The following is a 15,212-nucleotide window of genomic DNA, read 5'->3' on the forward strand; positions in this document are numbered from 1 at the left end:
GTCAGTCAATCAATCAGTCTGTTTGTCAGTCAGTCAGGCAGTCAGGCAGTCAATCGATCAGCCAGTCGATCAGTCAGTTAATCAGTCAGTCTGTCAGTCAATAAGTCAATACTCAGTCAGTTAGTCAGTACGCCAGTCAGTCTGTCGGTCAGTTGGTCAATTCCTGCCTCCTTAGAGTCTTTTTGCACTTTTAGTTGAAGTAAACCAAGCGTGCCCGTCTTTGGTTGAATGAAATGAATTAACCGTTATGATTTTTAAGGAAAGGAAAACAAACGGGAAATTATATTCAGTTGTTCGTTTGGTTTCGAGTCAATACTACCCTCGATCGGCCATTAAATTGTGCACCGGTAATTAGGTAGGTTAGTAATTCTGTCAGCCAGTCATTTAGCAAATCATTCAGGCAGTCAATCAGTCAGTCAGTCAGTCTGTAAGTCTGTCAGTCAATAAGTCAATACTCAGTCAGTTAGTCAGTACGCCAGTCAGTCAGTTAGTCAGTACGCCAGTCAGTCTGTCGGTCAGTTGGTCAATCAATCAGTCAGTCAGTCCGTCAGTTGGTCAATCAATCAATCAGTCAATCGGTCGGTCAGTCAGCTAGTCAGTAAATTAGTCTTTGTCAGAGCGAATGGAGGAATTATGGCTTGTGAGTGTGTTGATATGCACACACACACACAACCCAAAAATCGTCTAATCGCTCTGACAAAGGACTAACGCTCAAAACAGCTTTGAAACTCTTTACGATAGCCAATTTCCATTTTCAACTCAGGTTGCAAAACCAAAATTATCTTGTTATTACTCCCCGCTGACGCAGCGTCACAGTTTCTTTAGAAACTTACCCCCTTTATTCAGCATGCTAATCAATCGGTCAGTTTGACACACTGTCAGTCAGTCTATCGGTAAGTCATAAAGTCATAAGAGCAACAAACAGCCAAGCTATTGCAAACAGAACATCAAAATTCAAGTCGTTGTTCATTTTATCGTGGTTTTTACCGTTACTTTTAGCTACTATTAAACGGTCTTTGAAATTGAGGATATTTTTCGTAATACCATGTAACATTGAGTTGTACAATCTTGTATTTCGTTTCATTCTTTTAGCACAAACATGAAATACAGAGTTGCTTTACTTTACACGTTTAAAAATTCGTGAGTTTGAGGAACCAGGTTGATTGACATGTGCGAATGCAACTCAGAGCGAATTCAAATGAATTAAACCTTATATCACCGGCTGGCTTTGAGAACTTTCAGCGTGACTGGCTGCTTTGTATTTTAAAGTAAGGACATCTCATCTGATTTCTTGAACAGTATTCCTGAATGATGGCTCGAGTTTTAAGCAGTTGCAAAACATTGATCAAAAATAACCTTGCCGAGGAATATTCCACATTCCAGCCACGAGATAAATGATGAGCACTATGACAGCGAGGGAGGCTTGTTCTAACATGGACTCCAGTTTCACGTATTCCAGATGATCAAAGATTCCAGAACTTTACATCACTTCATTTCTAGCCACGAACCACGGGATCATTGTCTGCTCTAAAGTTTGCCGTTGAAGATAGTCCTGAATACTGAAAATAAATGCAGAGATGGATATACGTCGGGCTGTATGGTAATCATCGTAAGTGCCAAGAAAACTTCTCAAAATACATTATTAAAAATTAATAAGCTTGGTTTTTAATTGATAAGATTTGGCTCGCTTCCTTCGTGAAATTCAATGTGAAAAAATTCAAATAAGTTGAACACAAAGTTAAAATTTAAGCAGATGGCCTAGGAGAACACGGACATTATAAAAATTTCTAAAGAATAAAACGCGGCGATTATGAAATTACCGGTGCACAATTTAATGGCCGATCGAGGGTAGTATTGACTCGAAACCAAACGAACAACTGAATATAATTTCCCGTTTGTTTTCCTTTCCTTAAAAATCATAACGGTTAATTCATTTCATTCAACCAAAGACGGGCACGCTTGGTTCACTTCAACTAAAAGTGCAAAAAGACTCTAAGGAGGCAGGAATAAACTGGAAATGAAAAGGAATAGAGAAGCAGTGGCAGATCTAACCCCGCCCCGCCCCCCCCCCCTCCTTTTTAGGTAAAATAAAAAGAATCGCAAAAGGTAGAAAAGCCGGCAGGGTAAGCGGCAAAAAACCGCCCCCCCCCTTCCTTAGCTCAAGGTCTGGATCCGCCACAGCGAAGGATGCGAAAGATTAACACTGATCACAATATTATGACGAAGTTGAGAGATGTAGCCTAAATGCTCCAAGTTGAATCTACCATCACGTATAGCAGATGAGGCATGAAAGATTTTCCACAAAACTGATGGAAATATCACCTTTAACATCACATGCCCCCAAACAACTAATTAAAAAAGAGTTACACGTTCGTTTCATGCATTCGAGCCAATAAAATTACAAAACTGATGCTAATTCATAAACAAGAAAGATTTGACATTATAATAGTTTTTCATAAATAGATAGCAATCATCTCTCTCCACTTTTACTCGGTTCGCATCATGGTTCAAGAATTGTTTTTTCTTCTTCAAACTGCCTTCATGGTCTGTATGTATTTTTTATGGATGTGCTGTTGTCCCTTCATCACAACGTTTGCTTCATAATGGCAGAGATTCGCCGGCCTCTACGTGCAAGTTTGCGACCAACATCATTGCTTGCCGTCCTACCTTTTACTTGCTTGCAGTTCAGTTAAACTGAATGTATGGGAAACCCATGAAATCATGAGAGTCGTACTTTGGCAAGATTAGATGGGATGGAGTTTACAAAGTACATCCTTACAGATGAACATTTGACTGTATTGAGGAGGGCTTAATTCCAGCAGGTTTTATGAAGAGAAAAAATTGATAAGACTTTTATTAGCAGACTGAAAGCTGAAGGCTTTTATTATTCGAGCAGGAATGCATGTCTAATCGGAGGGAAGCAAATGGCTGTATATTTTTCGCTACATGAGTGAGTTTAACTCTTCTTCGCAAACAGTTTTCAGGATCTTTAGACTGATGCGCGTTACTTGAGGGTAAACAGTTTGTTAAAGGTGAAAAATCTTCGGCTCTCAAGACCTACTGATCATGAAATATTTACCAGAAGAAAACAGGTTTATCTCGCTTTCAACGTCCAAAATATGGCACCTTTCCTAAAAACTGACTTTGACAGCCGCGAGCGTCATGTTAACCATGCAACGATTCTTTGAGTACTGTTCTGACACTCGCGTCACAAACTGACAGCATTTTCCACCCAAAAATAAAGATGGAATCACTGGCTGATGCTTATGGAAAAAAAAAAGACATGAAAAACTAATGGAATGATACCAAAAATTAATAAATAAATAAATAAACGCCGCAACTTTTTCATAAATTACAATACTCGTCGAAACCCAGGCAACGCCACAACCTTGCGCTGCCAAAAATTTGGTTCATAACTTGTCTACAGAGCTTAAAACCTTGATAGTCTGGAAACCAAGAATTTTGCCTTGCTGAGCGGACATTGGGGAAGTTCGACAAGAAGTCTCCGTTCTAATAATGAGTGAAGGAGGAACGAAGACTAAATTCTGAATGGCGCGAGAATGAAAATAAACAGAAGCTACGAGTCGTTCATGGAAGTTTGGGGAACAGTTAAATTCACAGACCACTATTTGCGGGTTGTTTACAAAGTCAATATATTTTATGCGATGAAACAAGAAGCATTTTGTCGGATTATTTGATGCCTCCAGTATTTAAATCATAAACAATGGAGCGCTTTTCAAGCGAGTGCGGCAAAACCACAAAGAAAGTAATCATAAAAGCCAATAAAAAGAAAAATACCCCATACACAAGAACTCTAAGTAAAAGCAAGGAAACTGCCGAAAGCGCGGGAAAGCGCTGGACACCAAGTCGTGCTTGGGTTTTACTTTTGCATCTGATTGGTTGAGAGAGTGGCGCGTGCTTTCTGCATCAATCACAAAACGGAGTAAAGCACCGCATCACAGAACCCTTCAACTCCCATGAGTGACCAAGACAGAATTTCTCCTTAAAATATCAATACCATATCAATCAGATAAGTGATGAGAATAAAGAAAAATGTCAATTTAGGGATAATTAGTTGATCCAATACTAAATTCTCTGAACTAAAATTATAAAAATTGTATGGTTGACAGTAAGGAGAATTACAAATTTGATCAGGGAGTTAAAGGGTTAACGGTGCCAGATCCCTTGCAGATCTCTCGTTGGCTCGCTTTTCTCGAGGCCTAAACCCTTTAACCCCCAGAAATGATTAACATGTAACTTCTCCCTAAAATATCCATACATTTATCCAACAAACAATTAATAAGAATACACAAATTAATCAGGTAATGTTTAGTAGCAAGAGGGGAGAATTTACGATCAGATCTCGGGAGTTAAAGGTTTAACCTTACTCACGGGCAAAAAGAAAGGTAGGTACGTCATGTATGGGCGCATATTATGTCCTAAATACATATTATGTCCTATACTTTACAAAAGAAATGCTAGTGCCGCTGCCCTGGTAAAGAAGGCCTGCTCGCGGGCTCATACTTCAGGCCGTCGGTATCTTTTCGCGTTATTATAATCGGAGCACTTGAAATAAAAGTTACTGCATTTTGGAGCGGAGTCTTTACGTTTATTTCTCTATTTTTCGCTATTATTTCGTTGTGCACCTTGAAAGTGCAAACCAAGATTTACGTTTAGTTCAAGCAGGCTAACCTGTTACTACTTAGAACTGGGTATCTTCTGATACATGTACACCTTGGAAAAGGGGAAGGGAAAATCTCATTGTAAAAGGAAGGGGATGATCTTTTTCTGTCGAGTAAGAGAGCAACCCCTCCCATCCCCTTCCTCACAGCCATTTTTCACAGTTGTTCTTTAGGATATTACCTCCCGATGGGGAGGGGGTGTTGTGTCAAGTAAGTGCTAGGCCCAGACTGCTCTTTTTTAAGGGTCTGCTCAAAAATAGCCCTTGGGCATCCCTGTCCCTCTATCTTCCCTGCCCTCTTCCTTCCCCTCCCCAACCCTTTCCTTTCCCTTAACCCCCCCCGTTTCCCCTGCCCCTTCCCAAGATATACTTTTCAGTTCAGAAGAGCAAGTTAAGTTTTTTGTGCCTGATTGAGATCAGTAAATAATGCTTTGTAATACACTGTATTAAGAGATTACAGTTTGCATGTGATGTACACGTAAACTTGGCACTAAAAAGTGTAAGTGTTAGATTGTTTAGGGCTTGAAGAATCCAGAAGGATCGTATGCATCCCATGGACCCTGAAGAGACAAAAATAAGGAAGAGATTAAGAAGACAAGGAGTGATATCAAAGACATTATCTAATGATTGTATCGACGGAGTAAATTGGATGCGCAGCTGTTTATATTGCAGACAGAGTACATTTAAAACAGAATGGGAGCAGTGGAGCTTTCCTTGTTCACATAAAATTCGTCAGGTTGCACAGAAAAGTAAGGAAAACTGAACAAAAAAAAGAACTGGACAATCATTTGAATGTTGACAAGCGTTCAACCCATGATGAAAAAGAAGCCCCAAACAAACAAAGCTTGTAATACACGCACAGTCAAACAGAAAATATAAATATTTTTTGTACGTGGTTCTTACCCCATCATATCCCGTCTTGTCTACATTGAGTTTCTTTTCAATGTTACGAGCCAGTTCTTGAGTGCGGGACATAATGCCTTTAGTTTTCTCTATTACTTGCTGGTAAACAGAGGGAGCCTGGGTACCCATAACCACATGACCCTGAAATAGAGAAGAAGCTTGTTAAATTGGAGTCCCAATCCACGAGGGGAACTCCAGATCATGAAGATGGCATTAAAGAGTTACATTTCACACCAAATACAGCCTACAGCCTGCGCAAGTGTTTCTTCGCCTGTGGGAAAGTACGAGGCCTTACTCAACATAAACCAGCAAGAGGTCTGCAAAGGGTCTAGCATTGATAATTGATGCCAGACCCCTAGAAACCTCTCCCTGATGCATCTCAAATTTTCCACGAGCAGAGAAACGTGCATCCTGAAGCGCTTATAACAAGTGCCTACCCACACGCTATACAGCCCAGTTTAAAACAGCTTTTTACCCAATATTTTTCATCTGGCACACAAGCTCTGTAGCCCACATTATCAGACTTTATCTCCCATGAAGCAATTAAGGCAATATTTTCTTCGTCTGGGTAACAAACTACTTCTCCAAAGGCTCTGACTCTTTCAACCTACAGTCCACGGTGCTACCAATTAATTGGTCATCACATCTGTCTTGTGAAATATAATTACAACTGAAAACATTGCATACTGGCCTGTCATTCCTTCACACCCCAACATCAGTATGCATAAACTCCATTGCAAATGTACTATGTATGTTAACAGGCCTTAGACATACCAACTTGGAATCAATTTTAGCATCCAATCTTGCATTTCTGATCAGATTAACTATCCACCTTTCTGCTTCTTCTGGAGTCATATTCAACTTTTCAGCAAGCATGCTGTTAGGAGAGGAAAGCAACATGAAATTGTACTATTTGAAAAAATTGCTTTAGCGCAATCACTTGAAGAATATTACAGCAATGCAATCCATTTTGCTGCTTTAAAATCACTGCTTCAAAGGGTGCTTCACGATCATCTCATGGAGTGGTTAATATGATGCAGAAAGATGCTCCTAATTGGAATATAGTAATCACGAAAAAAAGGAAAAAAAAATTCTGATTGCAAGGAAAATTTAACTATCTTGGGGACAATGCTAACCCCCCCATCACTGATGTGACTCTTCATTTCCAAATAGGAAAACTGGAAACAAGATATTCCAAAAATTAAACTTCAAATGGTTTTATTGCACATCTTTTTTTTAGCCCTATTAGGGTGGTGCACGAAAGTTGGAAATCAAAAGTTAATTTGAGAAGTTTGAAAGTACAACTTGCAACTCATCGGCAAATTAATTCCAACCTTGCCTTTTGCATTTTTCAACTTTTGCTTTTTGGATTCTTCTGTGACAGCAATATTGCAATTAGGTTCACATAGATCAGTCTGATAGGGTTATATGAAACTTGATTCACACCTAACCTGCTTTAACAGTTCCATTCACTACTAAATTTGGTCAAACCATAACAGATCAAGAAGATAATCAAGTTTTTCTTTGCTCCAAACCTTATACTGATGCACTGGTGTATTCTGCAAAATGTCTCAAATATAAACAGTCTGGCATTCTCAATGAAGTCATCTAAACAGGCCACAAGGAAGAAGTCATTTAGCAGTACCTGCAGAGCAATCAGAACAGGCAAACCTTGTTTAAGCAGGGATTTAATAATGGCCAGTTACTGGCCATCTTCTGACCTCTCACTACCATCTGTTTAGCCTGCAAACATACTCTTATGTTTGGTTTTGCCCTAAGGCCCCTTTTGGGCACGGCTGTGTATTTCACTGTTGGCAGTTACTTATGAAAAAGAATGTTAACACCTGAGAACTGGCACCAGGCAAACTTCTCCATTACAGTAGCATTATAATACAGCTGTTGAACACAGTACTCTGTGCTGTAACCATTTTAGTTGCCATGACAAATTGAAAACATTTTGGTGGCTCACTTGCAGCAAAAATCACCCATTTGGCAATTAGTAGTTTGTAACAAGCTAAGCAATATTAATTACTTTGTATTGTCTTGTGTGGTCCTGGGTTGAGGAAACACATAGTAACTTCTAGATTTTTATAATAAATATTTGCCACCTTATCCTTGGTTGTCCAAGTACATGTATTGAACCTTAACACTGTTTCGAACTACCCAAACCATCGGCTATAAGCCAAACCATGTTTCTCCTGAAAAAATCTCCCAAAATTTTGTGTCAAATACTGAAAAGATCACTCAGCTTATGGGTGAAGAAATACGGTACATTGTACACAACTCCAAAAACAAATTGCAAGTCATACTGCTCATTTCCAAGACAAACATCATGATCAATGCTATAGATCAGTTGCAAGATCCAGGGGTACAAATGCGTAACATTAGGGAAAAACTAGCAACTTCATAAAATTACCAAAAAATCATCAAAACATAGATTATTCATAAACTTTTATTGTAAGAACTACTTTTTGAGAAAATATTTGATGTTATCTGCGGGGGTTTGAGGTAAGGCAGGGGACACCTTGTCCTTTGCACGTTTTTTTGCCATCCTTGAACTAAAAGCTGGTGTGGTGATGTTGACTTCCGGTTTCGGTTGCGCAAATGATGACTCTTTTCTATTCTGACGAAGTTTTCGAACCCTTTCTCGAGTTTGCTGTCGCTTTTTCTCTTCCCTCTCTTTTTCTCTTTGCTTCAAAACCTTCTTCTTGGTAGCTGATGCAGCATTCCGCTCACGGTTGGCTCTTTTGTCATCAGCCTTTTGTGCAGATGTGCGTGTTTTCACTGCGGCGACTGTCGCGTTTTTTTTCTTGCTTCGAAGCAAGCGCATTCTTTCTCTTGCTTTTTGTGCAAGAACTTCTTTGTTTCTTTCATAGTATTCCCTTTGTTGTTTAAGCTTTTTTTCTTCTTTTTCTTTTCTCCATTGATCAGCAGAATATTTTTTGTTTTCCATTGAATATTTCGCAAGCGAAGCGTGTAAATTCTCGACGGAAGAAGTCACGCTAGGGAAGTCACGTTCTCTAGTAATTTCCAGTCTCAAACGATCGTTTGTTCATGGGTGTATATCAATTAATTGTTGTATACCCCCTCTAGATGTAATGTACAAGGTTGTTGTAAGCGAGGAAGAAGCGAAGTTTAGATGCGAAGATTTCTAAAACTGCCACTATTTTGCGCGTGTAAACTGATACACCAATGCAAACAATACTGTTCCAAGATCGAATATGTTCGCGATTCAAAAAAGACATAAATTTAGATGTTAAATTGAGTTAGATTCGTGAACATTTGGTACCGATAGAAAGTTTAGAATTTGAGAATGACAGATCTGCTAGTTGAAGAGCAATTTCATTTTAAGCGCGGCTATCACAGACCTTTTTGGAGATGAGGATAAATAATTTTAAGGTAAATTTTCTATGCATTTTATGTGTTCGCGATTCAGACTTTTTGGATTTTTTACGCTGTCTTTGAATTAAATGGAATAAAAATTTGTATACAGAAAATAAATCATCTGAGAATTATTGTATGTATTTTTTTAAACTGATTTGAGCTTTTTTTGCGACAAAATCTTGGTGACTATGAAGTATAGTACAATATTGTATAAACAGCGTTACATGTTCGGTCGCCGAGAAAATTGTTTCGTAGCGCGAATATTACAATTCAGTGTTCCAATTTTAACTATTTTATTGAAAAGTCTATGTTTCTAGTGTATTTCTAAGTCAAAATTATTTTGAAATTTTAAATTTTTAAGTAAGAAATTTTTGAATATGTTTGATGCTTTGTCAGATTATGTTACGCGTTACATAAGAATTCGCCTCACTTTTCTGAATACTAAAATCCATAAAAAAATAAATTCTTCCTCTATTACCACGATTTTTGGTTTAATACAAAGAGGTTAACTATATCTAACAGGATATATAAGTTTTAAAGTGTTTTGTTTGAAATATATATTTTTTTGCTCAATATGGTTTTCGTAAACATGCTTTGCCACCCTGGATCGTGCTACTGATCATAATACAAGTATATGGTAAGGCAATTTTGAAAAAAATGCATTCCTATCCTTTTTTTTCCTCTGGCATTCAAAACTATATCTTAATGAAATCTTTGTAATTTAAGGAACCAGACAGCACTTTGAAAAAAGTTCAGCATGGAACCCTGACAGAAAACAAAAATCATTTCCAAGATATGCTTTCTATTTCCATACCAAAGGTAATGAACTACCCTCTTCTACACCACAAAAGGCATACAAAAAGACAGATCTTTTACAACAGTAACAATAGGAACACTCACTGTTTCACATTCTCTTAGCTTCTGCTGAGCCCCATCAAAGTCAAAATTGACATAGAGACATTCCAAAAACTCAGTAATTGGATCCTTGTATGTGTAAGACTCTTGTTGAATGACTTTCACCAGGTCTTTGAGTACTGTTCGTCTGCGCTTGTTAGTGATGACAGCAGTTGTGAGGTATCTTAAAATGTGGGGGCATGTGGTTTGGATTGCATTGAGGTATCTAAATACAAAAAATAAATAGGAGAAAAATTTGAGGAATTTCTTGGAAAACATCAAATTACTAAGAACAGCATGTCCAAGATTTAAGCCTTTTCATCCTAAAATTTATAGTTATTATTGTGTACACTGTAATAAGCACATTCTCCATATTGTTCCATAGACAACACTTCAAAAATGTTTCTGTCTTTGTGACAACCTATATTCTCTACAACACATACTCTCAAGGTTAAATTTGATTGGTTTAGTGACTGAAAAGGCTAACTTCACTATGATAAGAGAGCTGAGGGCTTTTCTGAGAAGGAATACAACAACTTTGCTAGCTTGAAACAGTTTCGTTTGAGATCACAGCAAAGATCTGATGTCTCTCATACTTACTGAGGTTGGTAGAGAAACAAATCAATGATTAGATCTCTTCCTTTAGGATGGTTAAAGAACACAAACAAGCTCCAGTGAATCAACCATGTTCTTTCTTGCAGCAGTTGGAGTGTTCCTGCCTGATTCTGAAGAAGCAATGCAAGACATGTCACCTTGTAAGATAGACTGTATGAAATTATATTGAAGACAAAGAGCTTTCAAGATTAACTATTGATTTTGTGATAGGAGATTTCAATATAATTTTAAACAATGTCATTTCACAAATCTGTATTATATTTTAATTCCACAACACTTTTAGAAAGTGAAATTCAAATTGTAACCCAGACATTTGCAATTGAAGATGACATGAGAATGTCATAACATGTCTTGTAAAAAATGTTATTAAATGCAAATTTTGGAACAAAATTTAAAGGGACACAGGAACAGAAATAGTTTGCTTGACATTTTGAAATTCTCTTAGCTTGCTGCAGCTTTTCAGTAGACAGTAAATTTAACAAAAGAGCAAAATAAACAAATGAATCAGGTGTAAGCCATTTGTCATAATATATAATATTACCATTAAGGCTTGTAAGCTTAGGTTCCATCAGAAGTAGCACAATAAAAAAAAATTAATATAGATGACAGATATACAAAAATAACATGTTGACAGCTATATAATAGTCCGTACTCCAAAGCAGAATATTAAGTGGTTATTGATAATAGATATTTTAAGCTAATTTTCTAAAAGGATGTGAGAGATTGAGAGCCAGAGATCTCAAGAGTAAGAGAATTGAAGCACATTGATCTTGATGCAGAGGAATATGAACCATAATGTTATGTTATACCACTTATTTCAGTGATCTTATGACTCAACTTAAGAGCTCTTTATCAGCCAATTTAGAGAACTGAAATACTCACATTGCTCTCAATGACATCTTTTAACCTGTTCAAATCCTCTAATGCAGTTTCCCAGTTCTGCATGAGGATTTCAGAACCTAGTTTACCCCAAAGAGCATTCAGAGTATTTCTATCATCATTGCCTGGAACCTGTGATGAAAATAAATAGTATTTTATCCCTCCATGACCACAAGTGCTGTGATTGGTCAATTTACCAGGCCAAACTAAATACAATGAGCTAAAGGGGGTAAGTTTCTAAAGAAGCTGTGGTGCTGTGTCAGTAGGAGATAATAACAAGGTAATTTAGTATTATCAACTGGGTTGATAATGGGGTTTACACTCGAAACATCAGCTTTGAAACTCTTTGCGGTGGCCAATTAATGTTATTAACTCAGTTGATAATACTTAATTACCTTGGATATAAAGCTGTTTTTGTTATCAATAAAAATCTCTCCTTAACTAACACAAATTGTTCTTAATTTCCAAGGGCAGACAAAGTTTAAATATATTTTCTCCTTAGTTTGAATAGTATCTTTAAATGTATTAATGATTAATGAATATTTCCAATTTCCTTCTTTTGCTTTTGTTCTTCAGACAAACCCATCAAACACACAGCAGAGACATAATCAATCCATAAAGATAGTAAAATCCTTTTAGCCTTAGTTTCATGCTCCAAACTGTATGGTAAGGATCTTTATCATTCCCCCCTTAATTCATAACCAATCACGAAGTGCATAGGCACATTTTCGAGGAAAAACTGCACCTGCAAATTGGAGCCCAAACCTCAAAATCAGCTTGTTAGAGCTACTGTATTGCCTTGTTAAATTTGATCTCAGGTGTTTTGCTCTGTCAGGGAAATATCTAATAAGGTTTCCACGATAAATTCTGAGATTACTCACCAGCACACGATAAAAGTACAAGTATTCTGCTGCACCAGAGTAGTTTCCACACTCGTATTGAAATTTTGCATATTTGTACAATGTGTCCAACATTTCTGGCTCAATCTGAAAACGAATAAAACAAAAGCTTTTGTAAGTTATGGAACAGCTCATTCTAGTCTTGTATCTGGGGTAAAAGGAAAAAAATCTGACTTGTGTCGGAAAGTAGCCCTAACCTCTTAGAACAATGCAACTTGCATCTAGAAAACCTGAAGTTTTCACCTTAATAAGTTTTTTAAAGCATTGTACCGATGCAACAGAATTTGTACAAAGCACAAAGATAACTGACTTAATCAAAGTCATTGTATAGAATGTATGTCATATAGAACTCTGGGAAGAAAGAGGCATAGACTATGCTCTGGAGTTTAGTCAGTCTCATGAGAGTAATTCTTTTAACTATATATTAATCATTCAAAAATATACAAACCCCGTGGTTCTTTTCCAGGTATTCAAATAGCTGTCGCCCATCTCTGTCAAAGTTGAATGAATAAATAAATCAACAAATTAAAAGTTGCTCATAAAATTATAAGGACTACTCATGGAATGCAAGAATAAATTAAAATTGTGGTGGCCAATGCAGATTTTCTGATCAAATTTGAAGAGTGTTCTGCTAATTTCATTATTTGATATATTATCAAACTAACACTACCTCACCAATACATGACGACTTAGACCCTTTGAAGTGAAGTATACATATGATTATAAATTTTTTTTTTTCAACCAATGTTTTATGGCCAATGAGCTTATTTTCCTATTCTTGCAAACCAGCTTAAAGTAAACTAGTACTACCAATACTATTTGAAAATTTCCAACTTTTGGTTTATCAACGTTGACAGAAAATTCCTGTAAACAGTCAAATTGATAATGAAATTCAATAGTTTATATCACTCATTCAGCCACTATTCTGTATGAGCATTACACCAAGGCTAACCTTGAAATTTAACAGACAAGATTTCAACATTTTAAAAGAAAACAACATTTATATAAGTCTCATTTCATTTTACCTTGTTGTTTGCATCTGATTGTTAAACTCTGGATCCTCAAAACATTTCACAATAGGTTCTGTCTGAGCCTGAAGATATTTCAGTTGTGTGACAACTTCTGTTCTCTTTTGAACAAGCTCTAAGGTGAAAAGTACAACAATAAACATATTAGATACTTTTTTTGGAAATGTGTGTTATTCAAGATGCACAAATGAATTTTAAGAGCCTGAAAACTCAAAGAGATTGTTAGCTGGTGAATGAATTTCTAGAATTTCAATTTAAAAGCATAAATTCTTTTTCTTTTTGTCCCTTTTTACAAGTGTGTTGCAATCATCTATCAATCTATTCCACAAGAGCATGCAAATCCAAACTCCATCATAAAACTAATTCAAACTATTTAATACACTCTAATCCTAAAATTTCAATCAAAAACCAATTAACCAGTTCCCCATAAAGCTAAACCTTATGCTTCGAGCTAAAAATGTTTTGAAAATCACCCACAGCATGACAGTAATTTTTTTAGTACAGAAAATATACACATGTATGCAAAGATTACAGAGTTCAACAACATACATTTCATATTAAATAAGGATTATTTTAAACGCCATTGTTAACAGTCACATGCTATCAAACAATATCAACAAACCTTCTGGAACGTCTTGGTCTGGGTAGAGATTTTTGAACACATCCATGGCAAAATCAACCTGACAATCAAGATAATGAATATCATTAAATATGGACATATATATATGTACTTACAATTTAAATGGCTGGAAACATTTTTCAGAAAGACAATGAGTTTCGGTATGTTGTAGTTTAAAACCATTTAAGGCTAGTATGATCTTTATTTTTCCCCTTCAGTCTTGTAAAATTCTCTTGAGAATGACAGGGAAGTTACAGTGCTATGACTACTTCAGGCATAATAGAATGCACCTACTTCACAATTTCTGAACAGTATAACACGATTCTTTACCAGACTGTTTTCTATAAAACTTAGGATGGTTTTGAACCAAATACACCCAAAATATCTTAAGTCATCTTTATGAAAAACGAATCGGCTTCAAAATTATTTGAAACACTTTTGGATGGAACAGAAGCCCGGTTTGTTAAAGAACACAGATGTTTAGATGTAATTATTCTTTTCATTACAGTAAGCCTCCTAAGTACTCATATGTTATTTAAGCGTCCGTACCATATATTTTGGAACTATCATGCCTTTCAGTAGGATCAGTAAGTTTGAAAAATCAAAATGATTTCAAGAGATACAAATGTTTTGGGACATACATTGTATGCATGTCTTCAATAGGGAGAGCTTCTAGTCAAATAATTTAATTATTTCAGTGTTTTTTTATTCGGATTTTCTTACCATGTTTGTGTTGCTAAGAAGATCTAACTTCCCTTTGAGTAATTCCTTTTCATCGTAAATCTAAGATCCGAGACAAAAGTTATGAGATGAGCAGATTGTTAGCTTAAAATCGTCTAGGAAATAGACTTGTTTTATACATATACGTCGAGTTTTTACTTTGAAAAATATACAGCTATTTCCTAATAACTTCACCATAAAAGTTAACGAATCGATGAAAATACGATATAAATTAAAACTTACCTCTTTGACAGAGAGAAATTCTAACAAGGGAAAAACGAGATGTCGATCTAAAAAAGAGCCCATTCGGGCAGTGAGATCGTGTTCCGCCATTTTGAAAACGTGGTTGTAAGACTAGTTCCCAGTCCTTCACGTTAAAATGAATCGAAGGAAAAGTTGGACAAGAGGACTAAGAGGAAATAGTGATCTTGACTAATAAGTTTTATAAAATAATTCGATTCTCCCAACCTCCCAAGTGTTTACATCAGGCTATGATAACACGGAAACAATTTTACATTTCTTCAATGTCAATTACATGGCTAGCAGAAGGTACTTACCCATGCAGATTTAAGTGCAGACAGTATTCGTTG

General features: G+C 36.5%; 1 protein-coding gene across 1 annotated transcript; it reads right to left on the reverse strand.

Moving 5' to 3' along the window:
• Nucleotides 1–4,587: 4,587 nt before the first annotated feature.
• LOC131792688 (eukaryotic translation initiation factor 3 subunit E) lies at nucleotides 4,588–14,966 on the reverse strand. The gene is made up of 13 exons (XM_059110099.2): nucleotides 14,866–14,966; nucleotides 14,626–14,685; nucleotides 13,906–13,963; nucleotides 13,281–13,398; nucleotides 12,704–12,746; nucleotides 12,238–12,342; nucleotides 11,360–11,488; nucleotides 10,463–10,587; nucleotides 9,869–10,088; nucleotides 7,120–7,229; nucleotides 6,359–6,461; nucleotides 5,585–5,725; nucleotides 4,588–5,241 (listed from the first exon to the last, which is right to left on the reverse strand). Exons 1-13 carry the CDS (start codon nucleotides 14,953–14,955, stop codon nucleotides 5,197–5,199), a joined length of 1,347 nt encoding a protein of 448 aa, XP_058966082.1. The 5' UTR covers nucleotides 14,956–14,966; the 3' UTR covers nucleotides 4,588–5,196.
• Nucleotides 14,967–15,212: the final 246 nt, after the last annotated feature.

The sequence above is a fragment of the Pocillopora verrucosa genome, chromosome 2, assembly GCF_036669915.1.
Source record: "Pocillopora verrucosa isolate sample1 chromosome 2, ASM3666991v2, whole genome shotgun sequence".
Classification (NCBI taxonomy): Eukaryota; Metazoa; Cnidaria; class Anthozoa; order Scleractinia; family Pocilloporidae; genus Pocillopora; species Pocillopora verrucosa.

Coding starts and splice junctions, on each gene's coding strand:
- LOC131792688 (XM_059110099.2), bottom strand. CDS start 14,955: ATGGCGGAACACGATCTCACTGCCCGAATGGGCTCTTTTTTAGATCGA. Junction 14,686..14,865: donor AATTTCTCTCTGTCAAAGAG/GTAAGTTTTAAT, acceptor CTCGGATCTTAG/ATTTACGATGAAAAGGAATT. Junction 13,399..13,905: donor AGACCAAGACGTTCCAGAAG/GTTTGTTGATAT, acceptor TTTTCACCTTAG/AGCTTGTTCAAAAGAGAACA.